The sequence below is a fragment of the Martes martes genome, assembly GCF_963455335.1.
Source record: "Martes martes genome assembly, chromosome: 6".
Classification (NCBI taxonomy): domain Eukaryota; kingdom Metazoa; phylum Chordata; class Mammalia; order Carnivora; family Mustelidae; genus Martes; species Martes martes.
In genome coordinates, this window is record NC_137893.1 from 45,928,930 (window position 1) to 45,948,198 (window position 19,269).

Here is a 19,269-nt window from a genome sequence, read left to right on the forward strand (position 1 = left end):
CTTTCATACTGTGGTTGGGGTGGGGGAAGCTGTCTGAAACGTGCTGGACGAAGGGTATTAGTCTTAGAGATATTAATTACCTAGATTGATCTTAGTAAATGGAATGTGTTAACAGCTGACTACATTACAGAGTAATTGAGGTGACATTATCTTTAACATAATGGAGCAAACCTGAGTGTGGGGGTAGTATGTGTGGGAGTGTGTTTATCTACCAGTAGTTTTAAAATTTCACTCTCCTGACCCAAGTGGTATGTTTTATCAACTGTGACTGTCAGTTTTGATATGTCTGTTAATAGAACTTCCTTAAGTGTGCAAGCTCTTTCCTTTAGGAAGGTAGATTCATAAGACAAAGACAGTGTGTATCTGTAGATGTTTGACCACTTGAAGAGAGACAACGATTCAGTTATAGTGGAAGACAGTCCAAATATGCCTGTAGGATATCCAGGAGCCTACTGATTGTTACCTTAATTCCATAGAACATCTTTCTTAATATAATTTAGAACCATATAGGAAGAAAGAGTTCTGGTTTGGGTTTTCTTTTTACTTACCTCTATTCCAGGACTCTAAAACTTTTCATTTGACAGAGGGAATTCCCCTTATTAATGTCTATAATTTTCCTCTTTAACCCTTCATTCAGAGTATAGCAATAGATTTTCTCTTTAAGTTAATCAGTTGGTTACTTTATATCACTTTATAGCTTTTTAATTAGTCTAGATTTTTGAGGGCACCTACTTCATAAGAACTGAATATAATGGGGAAAGAAATCTTTCTAGATCTCTGTCAAGTTTATAAGCCTACAGGAAGAGTACAACTCTGGAGTTATTCCCAGCTGTGGAAAAGAGGCCATGTAGTATTGTAGTGAAAAACCCAAACTCTGGAAGATTCCTGTGTGGAATCCTGGGGCTCTCATTTGTCCTCATTTGACCTTGGGCAGATTACTTAACTTCTCTGGCCTCAGTGTTTTCATATGTGACACTTCACAGAGTTGTGAGGATTAAATGAGCTAATGTATGTTTTAGTTTGAACAATGTAAACCTGCTGTTTTTGTAGGACCAAAATGGTCAAATATTAGCAATCCATATAGTTCATAAGGTTCAACGTAAAAAAAATGCTTAGAATAGTGACCCTGGTGGTATGTGGTGAGCTTCATGCCAGTGTTGGCTTTACCCTTCCCTTTCTTGGGGAAGTCACTAATTTTTTTTTTCATTATTCACCTGTGGATGTGATCTACTTATGTTATGAAACTCAGCAGTACTAAGCAGAAGAACTTTGTGTAGAAGCCTGTTTTTCTCTTTCTACCACTGAATCTTGGGTGGACATGTTACCTCCCCTTTGTATCCCTTCTTCTAGTCATGGAAAGACAGGATTGAATCAGATGATGAAAAGGCTTTCTCCAACACTTATATGCTGTGATTCTAGAATAATTTGTCTCTTCTTGGTCAAGTTTTCGAAACTGAGAGCCAAGAACACTTGTCCCCACATTCACCTATAACAAAGAGAACCACACCATAGAAAAATTGCTTAAATTAACCACAGCCATATTCCAGCTTGAGATGTGGGATGTTTCTAAGAAGTCAACATCAACACAACCATCATTCTCCCTAAAACCAAATGATCCCATCCACAAAAATACTTCCTTCTATCCCATTTTTGCTTCATAGTACTAGTTCTTAAAAATCTGGAGAATGTCTTTTCTTCCGTTAGAAAAGTTACATAATGCCTATGTCACTAAAATACTAAAATCACTTCAGGGTGGCCACTGGGAACTTTAAAGGCCATCCTTTATTAGGTAGCAATTTTTCCAAATTGCATTTTTTTCATACATATACAAGAAAAGCCTAAACTTGTGTCATTATCAGTGTCTGGGAGCAACATGACTTGAACATTACTCCCAGCTGTAGAAAACAGTAGCCGGAGAATTTCAGTGGAAGTCATTTTCAAACTTGTAAACTAGTTCAATAGAATGAAAGTTTAAGGATTTTTTAAAGTATTCTTCATGTTTTTGCAAGCAATTTGTGAAAGAGAAGATGTGGCTAGTTGGAAGGAATATTTATAATCCAATGAATATAGAAAAGACTTCTAGAAGTAATACATTCTTCGGTAATAGACTATCTTCCAGTGTCTTACTAAGAAATTTCTGCCTTCACCGGTTGCGTGTTTATACAGAAGCAGTACAGAGTGAGATTTGCTTCTGCTTCTGTCTGTTGTTTGAGAGACATTATTTGCTTCCAGCCTTCAAAAGGTAAATAATTTTAAGTTTGGTTACTTTACAGTGGCATTTGATTTCTCCTGAGCTTTTATACTCCAAAGTATCAATATTCGGTAAACATTAATTCAGTGTTTTAGGGATTGTGCTGAATACTAGTGAAAAACAGGAGAAGACAGCTCCTGACACTAAAAAGCCATCCCCAGAGCAGAGGCTTCGGGTGGGAATAAAGACACGTGGTGGGAATGGGATGGAGATGTGTATCAGATGCAGAAGACACAGAGCATGTAACTCAAACATATTTGGGGTGCGAGGGTGGGCGGAGCTGTAGCTGGCAGCAGGGCGTGAGAGCTTCAGTCCGGAGTGAGCATCTGACTCCCAGTGTTGGTGTTAGGGAAGCAACCTGGTTTGCAGGGAGGGGAACAGAGACGGAAGAGCTTGATTGCTATACAAAGGAATCTGCATTATATGAATCTGAGAGTTACGGAGAGCCAGTGAAGGACTTTAGGGAAGTAACTTTGTCAAAGTTTCCTACTCAGAAAGATCACTCCAGCTGCACGGCAGAGACTAGATTGGAGGAGGTCCACACTGGAAGTAGGAAGCCCCTCTGGGTGGCTGTTTATAAATCCTGAGAGCTGATCTGGGGAAGCCCACACTTAGCAGTAGCAGCAATGGGACTAGAACATGTATGAAAGTTATTAAGGAGGATTTGGCAGAAAAGTGCATGCCTATTTTTCTGATTCGTGTTTTATTATCATACTGAGCCAGTGTGTACAACTAAGCATTTTCTATCTACCCAGTATTGTGATTTGAAGAAACAAATTTGTAATATAATGAAATTATCTCAATTTTAACCCTAGTGAGAACTTCTTCGCTTTATGTAGCTCCGTTGCAATAATAGACTTGGTTGCCACAGGTTTTCTTAACAAGGGTATATATTCTTAAGTGCTTACTTCTAATTAACTTCGATCTCATTGATACATGGCAAAACTGACCATTCCCAGAGGGAAGGTTGGGAGGGGGGGATGAGGTTGTAACATAGGAGATGGGGATTAAAGAGTACACTCATCATGATGAGCTGAGTAATGTATCGAATTGTTGATTCACTATACTGTACTCCTGAAACAATAGCGTAACACTGACTGTTATACTTCAATTTAGAAAATCAGTGAAAATCTTTTAAAAATACATGACAGATGCCAAGACACATAAAAAACTTTTAAAAACACTACCCAGTTTTACTGACTTCTCATCTCTCTACATGCATTCAGTCCCTTTTCAGTGTCCTTTAATTCATCCTGACTCTTTTCCTGGCCTTTACCCACCTTTAGTTGTTTCTGCTTATATTTTTCTGGAACTGTTTTTTTTCCCCAGGATTTGGGGGTTCTTTTATGGCCCCTTCTCCATCACCAGTGACTCCAGCTCAGAATAACCTGCTACAGCCCAACTTTGAGGCAGCTTTTGGAACAACGCCTTCAACTTCTAGCAGCAGCTCCTTTGACCCATCAGGTGAGGTGGCGATTTTCAAATGTTCTTTTCATTTGTTCCAATTGTACACTAGCCCACCTGAGGTTAGTGTGATATCAGGAAACTTATAAGCAGATACTGAGTGGTGACCTGGTTTTAAAACTTTAATAAGTCTCTTGTGCTATATTTTAAGTAAATATTTTCAGTACATTTTGGAAGATTTAAGGATAACCTGTAATCCTTTTCTGTGTTTCTGTTTTAAATTTTAGCAGAAATCTACCACCACACACACCATCTGTTTGCATGAGCTTACACGCACGTGGTTTAGAGATGGTTAAGGGAAAACAAACACTTTACGCAGTATCTGAATGTGTGAACACTCCCACTGCTGTTGCTTACACCCTCTGAAGCTTGCATGGCCCTCGGTTTTATGAAGTTGGGACACAAGTAGTATTCTTTGCCTGCCTTTAATCTTTCATCCTGCTGTCATTTTGTTTGTATTCTCTTCCATTCTACTCTTCCCATGCTGGGTCCTTACTACAAATTTTCAATTGGTGAGTTTTTGGCAATTAAATGTGTTTCAGAAAACAGCCTAAATATATCCCCTGCCTGACAATTTGGTTGCTTCTATTGCCAGTGCCTAGTTGAATGCTGTCCTTTTCCAATTTAGAATGACTGTACAGTAGTATTGATAGTAAATATTCATAGTTTTTTTTATTCTTTTTTTTATTCATGGTTTTTTTAATGAAAATTAACCACAAAAATTTTGACAAGGATAAGATACTAGCAACAATTTATGCAAATCCTCTGCCTCTGTATTTTGAATGTTGTTTCTGTATTCTAGGAACTAAACAAGTTGGTAATTGGTTATATAGTGATCAGGAACCATCAATAACAGCATGATTCCTTAGTTAAAATAGTTTTCCCTTTAAACATTCCTTTAGAGTTAGAATCAAAATTGCCTGCTTATAATGAGGGAAGTTGTCAAAATGTTTACTTGTAAAATATGGTCAGCTTTTTGTCAGATACTTATTACTATGTCCTGCCCATTAGAGCAGGTTTTATTCCAACACTGACTTCACAGGAAACCAGGAGATCCACTGCCTGTATAGAGCAACGTTATAATAAAGGCATATATATTATCTAATTTAATCTTCACAACAAAACTATGTGGTAGTAGTACCCTCCCTGTTTATAGATGAGAAAACTAAAGCTTTGATGGTAACTTTCTCAAAGTCATGCAGCTAGTGAGGCATGCAACTAAATTTGAACCTAATTCTGACACCAAAATCTATGCTCTTTCTTTACATTACACAGATATTTTCTTCCATCTTTGTTTATGTTTACTAGTATTTCTGTACTTTATGAGTAGACATATGTAGAAATGTTCTTCTTGGTGTTATAGTCATAAAAAGTGTCAATTACATGTCTTCTTTTGTAAGATTGTGTATTTACTTATTTTATAGTTTTTCAGAAGATAATTTCCATTTAATTTTGCATATGGCCTTTTTTTTTTTTTTCCCAATCATTCTGAACATGGTCTATTTGATTTCCAGTGTTTGATGGTCTAGGTGATCTACTGATGCCAACCATGGCACCAGCTGGGCAGCCTGCACCCATTTCAATGGTACCCCCCAGTCCAGCTATGGCAGCAAGCAAAGCCCTTGGGAGTGACCTTGACTCATCTCTTGCCAGCTTAGTAGGCAGTGAGTAATACAGTTTTTTTGCTTGTTTGTTTCTTACTGCATCCTGTGCAGTTTTTTTTTTTCTCATCTCTTTATATGTATTATTTTTCTGGGTTCACTTATGGGTGAGAATATCAAGGAGCAGACAGAAATTCTTAGTGCTTTACCCAGTACAGTTCCTTGGAAGATAAACAGTTCCTTTGCCATTGTCTCACAAGCAGTACCCATGCCATTTTTAATCTAAATTACTAAAGGTATAATTAGCATATGCAAGTGTGAAACCAAGAGCATTAAGTATTAAGTAAGTATTTAATTTTTTAGTTCACTTGGAAATAAGAACACAGAGTAACTTAAATATTGACAATTGACTGTCCATATGATTTTAAGTTATTCACTGAACAAATATTTGTTGAGTACCACGCCTCTTCCAGGCCCTAAAGATAAATCAGCAAACAAAACAGGTATAATTTCTGTTCTTAGGGTACTCAGCAAGGGGAGAGACAAACAAATATTTTCAAATAAATAAATTCTATAGTATGTTAAGTCATAAGTGCTATGGAGAAGAAACAGAGCAGGCAAGGAGGAATTGGGAATACTGCAGTGGGAATTAGAGTAGGTCTCACTGAGAAGGTACAATTTGAGCTAAGATTTGAAAGGAAAAGAATGAGCCACATGAAGGAGAATATTTGCAGGCAAAGGAGATAGCCAGTGCAAAGGCACTGGGACAGAAAACTGCCTGGCATAGTCAAGGAACAACAAGGAGACCAGAGGCTGGACATGAGCAAGTGAAGAAGAGAGTCCTAAGAGATGAGGGCAGCTGGTATAAAGACTGTCCTATTCTTTTAACTCGGAATTTGATTTTTCATTAAGGTGAATGGGTTCACCACTGCAGATACCTTTCATTTTTCTCACGGCTATAGAAGGTCCTTGATACAGACATTTTTTCCTATGAATTATCCAATGGACATGTTTTTCCCATTCATTGTCTCTGGCCTGGGCATCCATGAAAATGCTTTGATGACACCCATAGAGAGGTTATTTGAGTATTCCTACTCTAAAATTTCATCTTGCTGAAGGCTAGTTGGCAGTAGTAACTGCTTTTGCTGGCACTCCAATGTATCATCCATATTCTCCTTCAGAAATAAAGAATTTAAACCTCTAGCTGCTGAGAGTGCATTTTTTATTGCAAAGCGTAGCAAGAGAGAATATTTTTGAGTAATTAAATTGCTATGTATCCTGATTATAGTAATGATTACATGAATTCATATATTACCAAAATTTATAGGAATGTAACAACACTCCCCCCAAAAAAAACACTGATTTTTCTCTATAGGTAATTTTTTTTTTAATTAAAATATCTTCCAGGGCACCTGGGTAGCTCAGTCAGTTAAGTGTCCAACTCTTGATTTCAGGTCAGGTCATGATCTTAGGGTTATGGAATCAAGCCTCACGTCACTTAGGATTCTCTCTCTCCCTCTCCTGCCCCTCGTGCTCGCTTTCTCTCTAAAATAATAATAATAATAATAATAAAATAATAATTAAGCTTTCTTTCAAAACTGAAAAAAATTATCTTCATACTCCCCACCAATATTCTAGTTTGCTTTTTTATAGAAATTGACAAGCTGAACCTAAAATTCATATGGAAATACAAGGAAGTCAGAATAGCCAAACACTCTAAATAAAAAAGCATAACCTTGGAAGACTCACACTTAATGATTTTAAAACTTACTACAAAGCTGTAGTCATTAAGCGGTACTGCTGCACAGGATAGGCGTATACCTCAATGAATAGAATGACAGTCTAGAAATAAACTTAAGTATCTGTGCTCAATTGATTGTCAGTGAAGGTGCCAAGACAGTTCAATGTGAAAAGTTATCATTTCAATAAATGGTGCTGGGCCAGCTGGATATCCACATGCAAAAGGATAGAGTTAGATACCTTGCCTTCTCCAAAATAATTAATTCACAGTGGATGAGAACTAAATGTAGGAGCCAAAACTATTAAACTCTAAGAAGAAAATGTATTAGTAAATAAATCTTCATGATCTTGGATTGGGTAATGTTCTTAAATATGACACCAAAAGCACAAGCCATGATAGATAAAAATAGATAAATAGAACTACATTAAAATTAAAAACTTTTGTGCTATAAATGACACTATCCAGAAAGTGAAAAATAACCTACAGAATGGGAGAAGGTATTTGTAGAACATAAATCTGATAAGGAACTTATACCCAGAATAAATAAAGAACTCTTACAACTCAATCATGAAAAACAACCCAATTTTAAAATGGTCACATGATTTAAATGGGCATTTCTCCAAAGAATATAGACATGTGGCCAATATGCACATGAAAAGATGCTCCACACCAGTCTTCTGGGAAATGCATATCAAAACCATGTGAGATGGTTTCTTTCTTCTCTTTCTTTCTTTCTTCTCACCCAGGAGGATGGCTAGAATTAGAAAAGACAATAACCAGTGTTGATGAGAATGTCTCCAACAGGGGGGATGAAAATGTAACTGTGGAAAGCAGTTTGGCAGTTTCTCCAAATGTGAAATAGACTTACCCGTAGGCAGAGAGTGCACCACGTGACTAGCCTAGACCGCTCTTCCCCCATGCCTCTGCTCAGCTTCATGCACATCTCAACCTTCTCCATGAGGCCTTCCCTGAGCACCTGTTTAATGCTGCCTATCCCTCACCTTCATCCTACAGACCAGATCCCCCGCACCCTGCTCTTCCTTTGCTTTTTCCCATGGGCTTTCCTAACACCTTCTAGGGGGCCTATATAATTTATTATTTTATTGTTTTATCGTCTGTCTCACCCGATTAGAATGGAAATTTCTCCAGAGCCAGGATCTTTGTTTTCTTCACTAATATATCCCAAGTGCTTAGAATAGTGCCTGGCATCGGCAGAGACTCAAGCAATATTTGCTGAAGTAGTAAATGAATTGAGATTAGAGTAGCATGGATAAGCCAGTTGTGTCAGGAGTCCCCAAGACCACCTTCACTCAGAGGATGCAGCACATGGGTGTCCTCCCAGCTAAGACTTATTATAGCAGCATGGTAAGGATACGCAGCTGGGTCATCAGGGAAAAAGACAAAGCCAAGCTCAGAAGAATCCACGTACTGACTTCCTTATGCTCTCCCCTTCCCATGCGGGGAAAAGCATAAGAAAATGTGGCAACACACATGATGTTTCTGCCCATGGAAGCCCTATAGAGACCACACCCCGGGGTTTTATTGGATGCTAATCATGTAGGTACTCCGCCTGACATGGCCCCAAATTTCAGTCTTGTAGAAGGAAAGCTGGTGTACAGCACAAACAACATGGTTTGTACAAGCAGTTTAGACACCGAAAAGCCACCGGTATCATTAGGAAAAGTGTTCTCTCAGGATAGAGAACAGTTTACTGAGCTGGGTCCCAGATGCCAGGCACACAGGCCTTTCTAAGAGAACAGTCTCGAGCCTGCTGTGTTTCCTCTTTCCTGGACACCAGTTGACATTAAAATGTGATCCTTAAGTATAACGTGAAGTAAAAGAAAATGTTAGATTTCTGTACATGTTTCTTAACATAGTTTCTCCTTTGTAAAATTGAATACAGTCATTCTTAGGCAAAATATGGACTTTTTCTAGACCTCTGAATCTTTGATCTTTTAAATGTCATATCATTTAAGCTGAGTATAGAGGTTTAAATTCTGTTTTCTTTTATCCTTTTATAGATCTTGGAATTTCTGGTACCACATCCAAAAAGTAAGTGTTTTTGAAATTACCTGGTTTTCTTGTGGCAGTGTATTTATATTTATTTGAGACTGTTAACCTCATTGAAGCAATAACTCACTCTCAGGCTAGGTAATTTCAAAATTGGTTTGTATTATATTCTGGATTTTTGTTTTTGTTGTTATTCTGCTGGAACCTCCAAACTGTTGGCTCTACAATGAAAAGAGACAACAATCTATTTCAGTCTCCAAGATTGCCACTAAATTATAGCTAGAAATACTTGGGAATTATGGTTTGAGTGCTTTAATAGCTTTAAATTCTAGAATCATTACACTATTCCTAGCTCACACTGGTTTTAAAAAGTCTCTCATGGAGGATCAATTTTAAGGAGGATAGTAAGAATGATAAACAATGTGCCCTTTCTTTAGATGCACTTTTCAACGTTTCTAAAATTAGGATGCATTTTACAATAGATGTATCTTACAGTTCACTATAAGGCAGGTTATAGTTGTGATGTAGTTGTGTGAAACCTTCCAATGAGCCCTCTCAGATCCAGAACTGCCATCATGTATGAAACAAAATACAGGTATTTGACAGAGTCTAGATACACAGTTTTTACGAATATACTTATTTGGAATTTTTTATAACCAGTGAGGAATTCAGTTGAATTTTGTGACACATTCTTCTATTGGAAATGATAGGAAATTCCTGTTACCATTGAGATCCAAACTCTAAATGATTTTTTTTTTATCAAATGCTTTTATGCTTTCTTAGATATATGATAAGACTCCTTTATAGTTTTTAACCTGTTCTCTCAACAACTCAAACAGACTGCTTCTAACTGCAAATTAATCTAATGAGCCATATACACTCTTTTATGATTAGTGTGTTTTAATACTTTTGTGTGTGTTTTGTATGCTTGATTTTAGGGGAGATCTTCAGTGGAATGCAGGAGAGAAAAAGTTGACTGGTGGAGCCAACTGGCAGCCGAAGGTAGCCCCCGCAACTTGGTCAGCAGGCGTCCCACCAAGTGCACCTTTGGTACGTAGCCACCGGAGGCCAGGGTGGTGCTGATAGTTTGCCACTTTTCTAGTGTGTAGGACCGAGTGCACTTTGTTTAATTTTGCTACTGACATTGTATTTTTTCACCCACGTAGCAGGAACCTAAGCCAGAGGCAATATTTACCAAAATGCAACTTGCATTGACTTTCTGTTTAATAAAGATTGTAACCTATTTTTTATTTTCATTATTTCAAAATAGTATTTATGCTTCTTTAGATATCAGTTCTATATTTGCACAGTTATGGAAACAACTTTTCAAAAGTCTTAAACATCAGTGATCATTATCTATATTTTTATCTCATTTCTTGCCTAAGTTACCTGATTGTCTTAATAAGTAAGATTTTTTTTTCTTAACCAGAAAGATGAGGCAGTTTTCTATTGTGTAAGTAGACTTTCATTTTAAAACTCTATTAATTCTGCTCATCATTTTTTTTACATCGAAACTACCAACACCATCTTTCCTATAGAATTTAAATAGATTTCATTTTTGTGTACTGAATCTCAATACCATCATTCAGTCTGTGAAAGAGTGTATTACTGGAAATAAAGACTAATTATTTTGTGAGATTTGCAACCACAAAAAGGACATTTCCAGGGTAGGAAAATTTACTGTTTTCCTGTATATGCTCCATTTTTAGCAAAAACAATGCTAGTCACTTTCCCAAGCTTATTCATAATTTCACCTTGGCTTACTCCCTGAACCTGTCTAACTCACACTCTTCTCTAAGGCTTTCTGGATGCCTTTGTTCCTAACCATCACCCACCAACCCCAGCCAAACAAACATGCATGGGTATATATCTTAAAGATTTTATTTATTTATTTGACAGAGAGAGATCACAAGTAGGCAGAAAGGCAGGCAGAGTGAGAGGGGGGAAGCAGGCTTACTGCTGAGCAGAGAACCTGATGTGGGGCTCGATCCCAGGACCCTGGGATCATAACCTGAGCCTAAGGCAGAGGCTTTAACCCACTGAGCCACCCAGGTGCCCCGGATATATATTTTAATATAATATAATGTAAATTAGAATATAAACACTTTAGATGCCATTAAAAATAATCAAACTCCATAAATTAATTTAAATGCCTGAATTTTAGGATTTAAAATGTTTTCTTTTAAATAACTTGATAAATAGTAATGTTTTACATATAAACAGTTTTATTACGGTTTTATAAATAAAAATAAGTTTAAACCAATGGGAAAAAGATCTTTGGAACTAAAATTTACCGCTAAACAATACTAATAGTATTAATCAAATTATAATTTATATCACAGTTTCTATAAGAAAAAACTTTCTAGGCTCAGTCTTCAAAACCTCTAGTCTCCCCACCCAACCCCATGGTTGTTAGTTAGAAAGAAGTTAATTTAAGGACTAATATTCTCTGCCTTTGGTGAGTTCAGAGTCCAAAAGATCTTAATTTTAAGGCATAATTTCTAAAAAATAACAATGAGAAAACTGCCTATTGTTTCTAGGTATTTATCTCTTTAAATATTTCTTTGCATTATCTTAAAACAGTGTTTAAGAGGACCGTATTTAGCTATAAAATAAGAAGTTCCATTTTAATTTTACAAAGGATACTTAGTAAAAAAAACTATATATCGCTTAAACCGACCCATGCCTGGGATGAACATATAATTTATTGTCCAAACCAGGACTTATTTTGAGGGTGAAAAGGAGCATAATTATTATCCTAGACCTCAAGCCTTTACCTGTAGCTGGTGACCCAGATGAATGCTGAGACCATAAGCAAATAGTTCTCTGTCTTGGGGGGCTGCACTCCATTCTCAGAAACAGAAACATTTGAGAGCTACTATCTTGTTGGGGACGGGGGGGGGGGGGGGGGGAGAAATTCAATAAATGTAAATAGAATCCCTAAAGAGAGGGTTTCTTTATAACTGATCTTATAAATCTCTGAATACCACATATTGACATTTAAATTGCGCAATTTATATTATCATTACCAAATTAACAGAACTAATTTTCCTATTCTCTTCTATGCAAAATTAGAGAGGCACCATATGTTCTGAGCTTATACTTTAGTGGTGTTGTCCTCATCAGCAGTAAAAAGCTTTAATAGTTTTTTAACAGGTTGATTTCAGGACAGTCATGGTCGTAGGTGCTAACAGGCTAAGGCAGACCGGAGGAGGAAAGGGTGGTGAGAATATGGGCGCTTGGTAGGTCAGCTGTAGGATTAAAACAAAAAGTGGCTGAGAGCCTGAAGTGAAGGTGAAAAGGAAAACAAAAAAGAAAATTTGAAGTAGAATCCACACAACTGGTGATCATTGTGAATGAAGCCAGAAGACCGTGTTTGTCCAGGTTTCTTTATGGGGCAGTTCACTAAACAATGTTGCCATTTAACCAGGAAGCAGACAAGGGAGAACTACTTTACTCACTCTGCCCCTCTGAATTGGTTTCAGAATACAGGTGAGGTTCAGTGGGGTGGAATCCAGAGCCGATGACCAAGAAAGAATTCTTGAGACATCTTTGGTGCAATGTGGTGCTTTATTAAAGCACAGTAACAGAACCCACAAGGCAGAAAAAGAGTTGCTGCACTGGGGTTGCGAAGGGTGGCAAGTTATATACTATGGGGCTGGGGTAGGTGAGGAAAAAGGGAGGTTTCAAAAGAACTTTCATAGGCTAACGAGGACCTACAAGATATCTGAGGCCTTAAAGCCTTGTCCTTGTCAAGGTTTTTCCCTCTAGCAAGGTATTAACTTTAAGATAGTTGGGAGATTCCTAAAGAATGTCACGAATGTCCCACCCAGGATTGGGGGTGGGGGAAGGTTGCAGGGTGTCAGCCTTTTGCTTTGTCCTCAGCCAGCCTTCTGTTCCCTCATCACCTGCTCCCTCTCTCTTTCTCTCTCTCTCAAAAAACAAAACAGAAAAAAATAGTGCTAAGTTGGAGAGCTTATTTAGTCTACACATCTCCTGCGATCCAGACTTTAACCATACAATGTTGGGAATTCATCAAATACTTAACAGCTGTTTTGCTTCTTCAAGACAACAAAGCCACTAATTGTCTGATTGGCAGGCACCATCACTAAGAATGAGATTAATATTCTCATTGTTTTTTAAAACTCCAAAACTCCTTATTTTTTAATTATGAAGCAGAAGACTTTAAGTTGTTTGTAATTAAACTCCAAAAAGTAATAGACAGTACGCTTTAGCATAAAGAATCCACAACAACTGTGCAAAGAGAAACTAGAACAACAGAAATAATTTATCAGGAGGGCAGAGTTACCGTACTTCTGTTTCTTTTGTTTATTTTCCTTGACATTTTAGGCAACAATCTGAAGGCAGTCAAATACAGAGTTATTTTACCTTTATGAAGATAAACTCTTAGATGCAGCCTGTGTAAATTCCCTGCCCTTTATGCCATTTACTGTGCAGCTCTTTAACAAAGCTCTGGCTCTGCTTTTACTGAAGAAATTATTCTGACTTAATTATGTAAGAAGGCCTCTGGCTTCTTCCCTCCAGTTATTTCTTTCATAAAAGGTCTCTTCCACTTTCCTATTCCTTAAAAAATGTCTGAGTATCTTTCTCTAAGAATATTCAAGAAAAAGAAGAGAGACAACTGAAAAAAAAAAAAAAAAAAAAAAAAACCTTACGCCTCGGAAGCAGCAAAGCAGCGTTTCCATATTTCCTGGTAGTCTGTAGACATCTCCTTGCAAGTGGGAGATGAAAGGGCAGATGTTAAGACTGAGTGTCCTTCTGCTGCCTTTTAAAGTTTGTACTGGTAGACGAGAGCTGAGGTTCTCTTCCCAGTTTGTTTCAAATTCCCCTCAGTTGCTGCTTGGAGGTTCAGCTCTAGGATTTGCCAGAGCACAGAACTCAAGTTAGATCTGAGCATTGTAACAGGACTTGAACCCTTGAGATACATCTGCTGGCAGGGCTCCATCGTCATGGCCATCAAGAACCCTGTGTCTCAGCAGCTACTTCTTCCTGTTTTCCAGTGCACAGGAGACCTCTTAAGTTTTCATCAAATGGGGAAGATACTTGCAATTCAGAAATAAATGCATTTGGCAAGAGACCACAGAATCCACAATTCTTTCCCTAAAAACAACTAATATTTATATGCCTATGGATGAAACATTCAGTTGAACATTGAAAAAGAAAATAAAAATAACCTGAGGAGTAAATTTAGAGTTAATCTATGTAAGCACAATAGCAAACTTAGACTATCTTTAAATTATTTGGCCCATTTATTTGCTCAGGAATTTCCAATAAGTTTATTTTGATAACTAATAAAAACCTTTTTTCTTTCATAGGATGAAGTTTTGATGAAAACAGTTCTGATAAATAATACAATATCACTGTATGATATAATCTTGGTAAGGGACAGGATTCTGGGTCTGGTGAATAGTCTGCCACCTAATGTGTTGAAATGATGAGTAAAGAGTGACTCTGAAAATACAATACCTATAGTGTAGGGGAGGAAAAATGACTTCCCCTCTAACTTTCTGAATTCTTGGCTGAGTCTCCTGTAATAAAAGACCAGTTAGCAAGAGAAAAACAGAAGTTTATTAACATGTATACCTCATGTCTAGGGGCTACCCAGGGAAAAATGAGTAATTCCCCAAGGTAGCCTAAGCCACTGGCTTCAACACCATCTGCTGTTGAAGACAAAAGCAAGCAAGCTGTTGGGTGGCCAGGCTGGGGGGAAGTTACCAGGAAAGGCAGGTTAATCTAAAGGTAAGATTTGTTGTGTAGATTTCAAGCAGTGTCTTGTCCATTGATAAGATCCTCTTGTGATGTAGTCGACCTTCTCTTCCTGGTACAGTGGGAGAGACCCTGACAGACAGATGGACATTTCCAAATGTCCCTTACAGAAGTTCTGTACTCTACTCTGTTTTCAGAACTTCAACTGCATCTGCTGTTTCTCAAGTATTGAAGTATTTTCTTTTTTTTTTTTAATTTTTTTGAGATAAAATTTACAAAAACACTAAGTTCATCATCTTCACAATTTTAAAGTGTACAGGTTAGTGATTTTTCAGTATATTTGCAATGTTGTAAAACCATCACTATTATCTAATTCTGCAGTATCTCCATCACCCCAAAAAGAAACACAGCCCCTTTTCAATCACCTCTCCCTCTCCCCTGGCACCTAATAATTTACTCGATTCCTATAGATTTGTCAATTCTGGGTATTTCCATATGAGCGGACTCCTATAGTATGGAGGGTTTTGTGCCTGGCTTCTTTCACTTATCACAAGGTTTTCAAGGTTATCCATGTTGTAGCAGGTATCAGTACTTTTATGCCGTTTTATGGCTGAGTAATCCATGGTTTGGATAGACCACATTCATCAACTGATGGGCATTTGTGTCATTTCCACCTTTTGGCCAGTAAAAAAAATACTTCTATTATTTGTATAGAAGGTTGTGTGTGAATATATGTCCTCAGTTCTTTGGGGCATATACCTAAGAATGGAATTGATGGTTCATGAGTAACCCTCTACTGAGCTTTTTGAGGAATTGCCAAATCTTCCCACAGCCACTTCCTTTTACATTCCCACCAGCAATATGTAAGGTTTCATTTAGGGTTTTGATATGTGTTTCCTTAATGACAAATGATGTTGAGCACTTTTTCATGTGCTTCTTGGCCATTAGTACCTTTTTTTTTTTTTTTTTTTTTTAAGAAATGTCTTCACATCCTTTGCCCATTTTATGATTGGGTTGTCTTCTTATTGTTGAGTTCTAAGAGATCTTTTTGTACTCTGGATACTAGATACTTATTAAATATATGAAAATATATATATATATGATTCACAAATATTTTCTCACGTTCTATGAGTTGTCTTTTTATTTTCTTGACAGTGTCCTTTGATAAATTTGATAAACCTTGATAAACTCCAGCTTATCTATTTCTGTTTTTATTCCTTGTGCTCTTGGTGTCATATTTAAGAAACTATTACCTAATCCATGGTCTTGAAGATTTACATTTATGTTTCTTTCTAAGAGTTGTGTAGTTTTATCTCTTAAATTAGCCCTTTCACTATTTTAGACTCATTTTCATATATGATGTGACATAGTGTCCATATTCATTATTTTGTGTGTGGAAATCCAGTTTTCAAAAAAACACTTATTTAAAAAAATGTTCTTCATTTATTAGTTTTGGCATCCTTGTCAAAAATCAGTTGACTAAAGATATATGGATTTATTTCCAGACTCTCTATTCTGTTGTGTTGATTTATATGTCTGTCCTTATGCCAGTACCATCACTGCTTCTATGTAGTTTTGTAGTAAATTTTGAATGCAGGAAGTGTAAGTCCTCTAAATTTGTTCTTCTTTTTCAAGATTGTTTTGGCTATTCTGGATATCTTGCATTTCCATATAAACTTTAGGTTCCAATTGTCCATTTTCCCAAAAGAAGCAATTGAAATTTTGATAGGGGTTGCACTGAATCTATAAAGCAATTAAGAAAAATTGCCATCTTAATCTTAATTGTCTAATCCTTGGGCACAGGATGTCTATTTATCTAAGTTGTTTTTTATTTCAACAGTGCTTCAACAAATTGTCTAACAATGTTTCAACAAGTCTTGTCCTTTTTTTTAAGTTTATTTATATGTTTATTTTTAGTAATCTCTATACCCAATGCGGGGCTTAAACTCCCAACTCTGACGTCAAGAGTTTTACACTCTTCCAACTTAGCCAGCCAAATGCCCCAAGTCTTGTATTTCTTTTCTTAATTTTATTTCTAAGTATTTTATCTTTAGTGCTACTGTAAATGAATTGCCTTTGTAATTATATTTTTTAATTGTTCATTGATAGTGGACAGTGAACTGAGTTTTTTATATTGATGTTATATCATGCAACTTTGCTGAACTTATTTATTAGTTCTGGTGGTTTCTTTTATATATAAATTCCTAAGTATTTTCTATATATAAGGTGATGTCATCTACAAGTAGAGATTGTTTAATTTCTTTTTATCTTTCTCGATGCTGTTTCTTTCTTTCTTACCTGATTGCCACAACTAGAACTTCCAGTACATCTTTGTTGTCTTAAGGAGAAAGCTTTTAGTCATTCACTGTTAAGTATGATGATAGCCGTGCATTCTTTGCAGATGCCTCTGTTCAAGTTGAAGATTTTCCCTTATAATATTAGTGTGTTGAGTGATGTTTGTCTTTTTGCTTGTTTTGTCATGAAAGGGTGTTGGATTTTGTCAAATGCTTTTTCTGCCTCTAGTAACATGATTATGTAGGGTTTTTTCCTTACATTCTGTTAATATGATGTATTACTTTGATTGAGCAAACCTTACATTTCTGGGATAAATCTCACTTGCTCATGGTATATAATTCTTTTAGTATGCTGTTGGATTTGGTATGCTAGTATTTTGTCAAGAATTTTTGCATCAGAGTTCATAAAGGATATTGGTCTCTAGTCTTCTTCTAATGTCCTTATCTAGCTTTGGTGTCAGGGCAAAACTGCCATCAAAGAATAATAAGAAAGTGTTCTCCCAGGTTGGTTTGTTTGTTTGTTTGTTTTTCTTTTTTTGTATGCTTGAGAAGGATTGATATTAATTTTTCATTTTACATTTAATAGGATTCACCAGTGAAGCCATCTGGTTCTGGGCTTTTCTGTGGTGGAATTTTTTTATTGTTGACTATATTGCCTATGCTGCACTTTTTTTTATAACTAGAATTTTGTACTTCCTGATCCCCTTCATCTATTTTGCTCATCCCCACTCACCTCCCCTCTGGCAACTACCAGTTATTCATATGTAAGAATCTGTGTTTTTGTTTATTTATTTGTTTTTATTTTATTATTATTATTTTTTAAGATTTTATTTATTTACTTGAGAGAGAGAGAGCGTGAGAGGGGAGAGAGTCAGAGGGAGAAGCAGACTCCCTGCTGAGCAGGGAGCCCGTTGTGGGACTTGATCCTGGGACTCCAAGATCATCACCTGAGCCAAAGGCAGTTGCTCAACCAACCGAGACACCCTGGCACCCCTTTGGTTTGTTTTTAGATTCCACATTTAAGTGAAATCATAATGGTATTTGTCTTTCTCTGTCTGATTTATTTCACTTAGCACATACCTTCTAGGTCCATCCATGTTGTCACAGATGGCAAGATCTTTCTTTTTTATGGCTGATTAATATTCCATTTCATATATATTCCACATCTTTTTTTCAAGATTTTATTTATTTATTTGACAGAGATAGAGATTACAAGTAGACAAAGAGGCAGGCAGAGAGAGAGGAGGGGGAAGCAGGTTCCCTGCTGAGCAGAGAGCCCAATGCAGGGCTCAATCCCAGGACCCTGGAATCATGACCTGAGTTGAAGGCAGAGGCTTAACCCACTGAGCCACCCAAGTGCCCCCATCTTTTTTTTAATGGATGCTTAGGTTGTTCCATATCTTAGCTATTATAAATAATACTGTAATAAACATAGGGGTGCATGTATCTTTTTGAATGAATGTTTTCATTTTCTTCATTTTCTTGGGTAAATAGTAGTGGAATCACTAGATCATATGATTTTTTTAAGATTTTATTTATTCTTTTGACTCATATGATATTTCTACTTTTAATTTTCTGAGGAACCTCCATTCTGTTTTCCACAGTGGTTGCCCCCATTTACGTTCCCACCAACAGCATGTGAGGGTTCCCTTTTCTCCACATCCTCACTAATACTTGTTATCTCTTGTCTTTTTGATATTAGCCATCCTGACAGGTATCAGGTGATATCTCATTATGGTTTTAATTTGAATTTTCCTGATAGTAAATGATGTCAAGCATCTTTTCCTGTGTCCACTGTCTATAGGTCTTCTTTGGTAAAATGTCTATTCAGGTCCTTTGCCCATTTTTTAATCAGATTGTTTGGGTTTGAATTATGTATGTTCTTTATATATTTTGTATTAAGCCCTCATTGGATATGTTATTTGCAAATATCTTCTCTCATTCACTGGGTTGCCTTTTTGTTTTGTTGATTTTTATTTGGTTTCCTTTGCTGTGTAAAAGCTTTTTATTTGATGTAGTCTCAAGTTTATTTTTGCTTTTGTTTCTCTTGCCTAAATAGACACATCCATAAATATGTTCCTAAGGCCAATATCCAAGAGATTGCACCTATGCTTTCTTTTAGGAGTTTTATGGTCTCAGGTCTCACATTTAGGTCGTTAGTCCATTTGAGTTTATTTCTGC

The 19,269-nt window shown here is 36.7% G+C and overlaps 1 protein-coding gene across 27 annotated transcripts in view; it reads left to right on the top strand.

The window, feature by feature from the left end:
* Positions 1–19,269, top strand: part of SNAP91 (synaptosome associated protein 91) — a gene marked incomplete at both ends in the record, with an annotated part of 138,059 nt that overhangs the window by 110,066 nt on the left and 8,724 nt on the right. For 14 of the 27 annotated variants that reach the window (XM_080806575.1, XM_080806570.1, XM_080806556.1 and 11 more), the window contains 4 exons: positions 3,581–3,715; positions 5,230–5,379; positions 9,079–9,109; positions 10,006–10,117. In XM_080806575.1, coding sequence (XP_080662701.1) covers positions 3,581–3,715; positions 5,230–5,379; positions 9,079–9,109; positions 10,006–10,117 — 428 coding nt within the window. Of the gene's footprint in view, positions 1–3,580; positions 3,716–5,229; positions 5,380–9,078; positions 9,110–10,005; positions 10,118–10,496; positions 10,521–19,269 lie in introns of all 27 variants that reach the window. The other 13 variants (XM_080806573.1, XM_080806557.1, XM_080806565.1 and 10 more) reach the window with 5 other exon arrangements.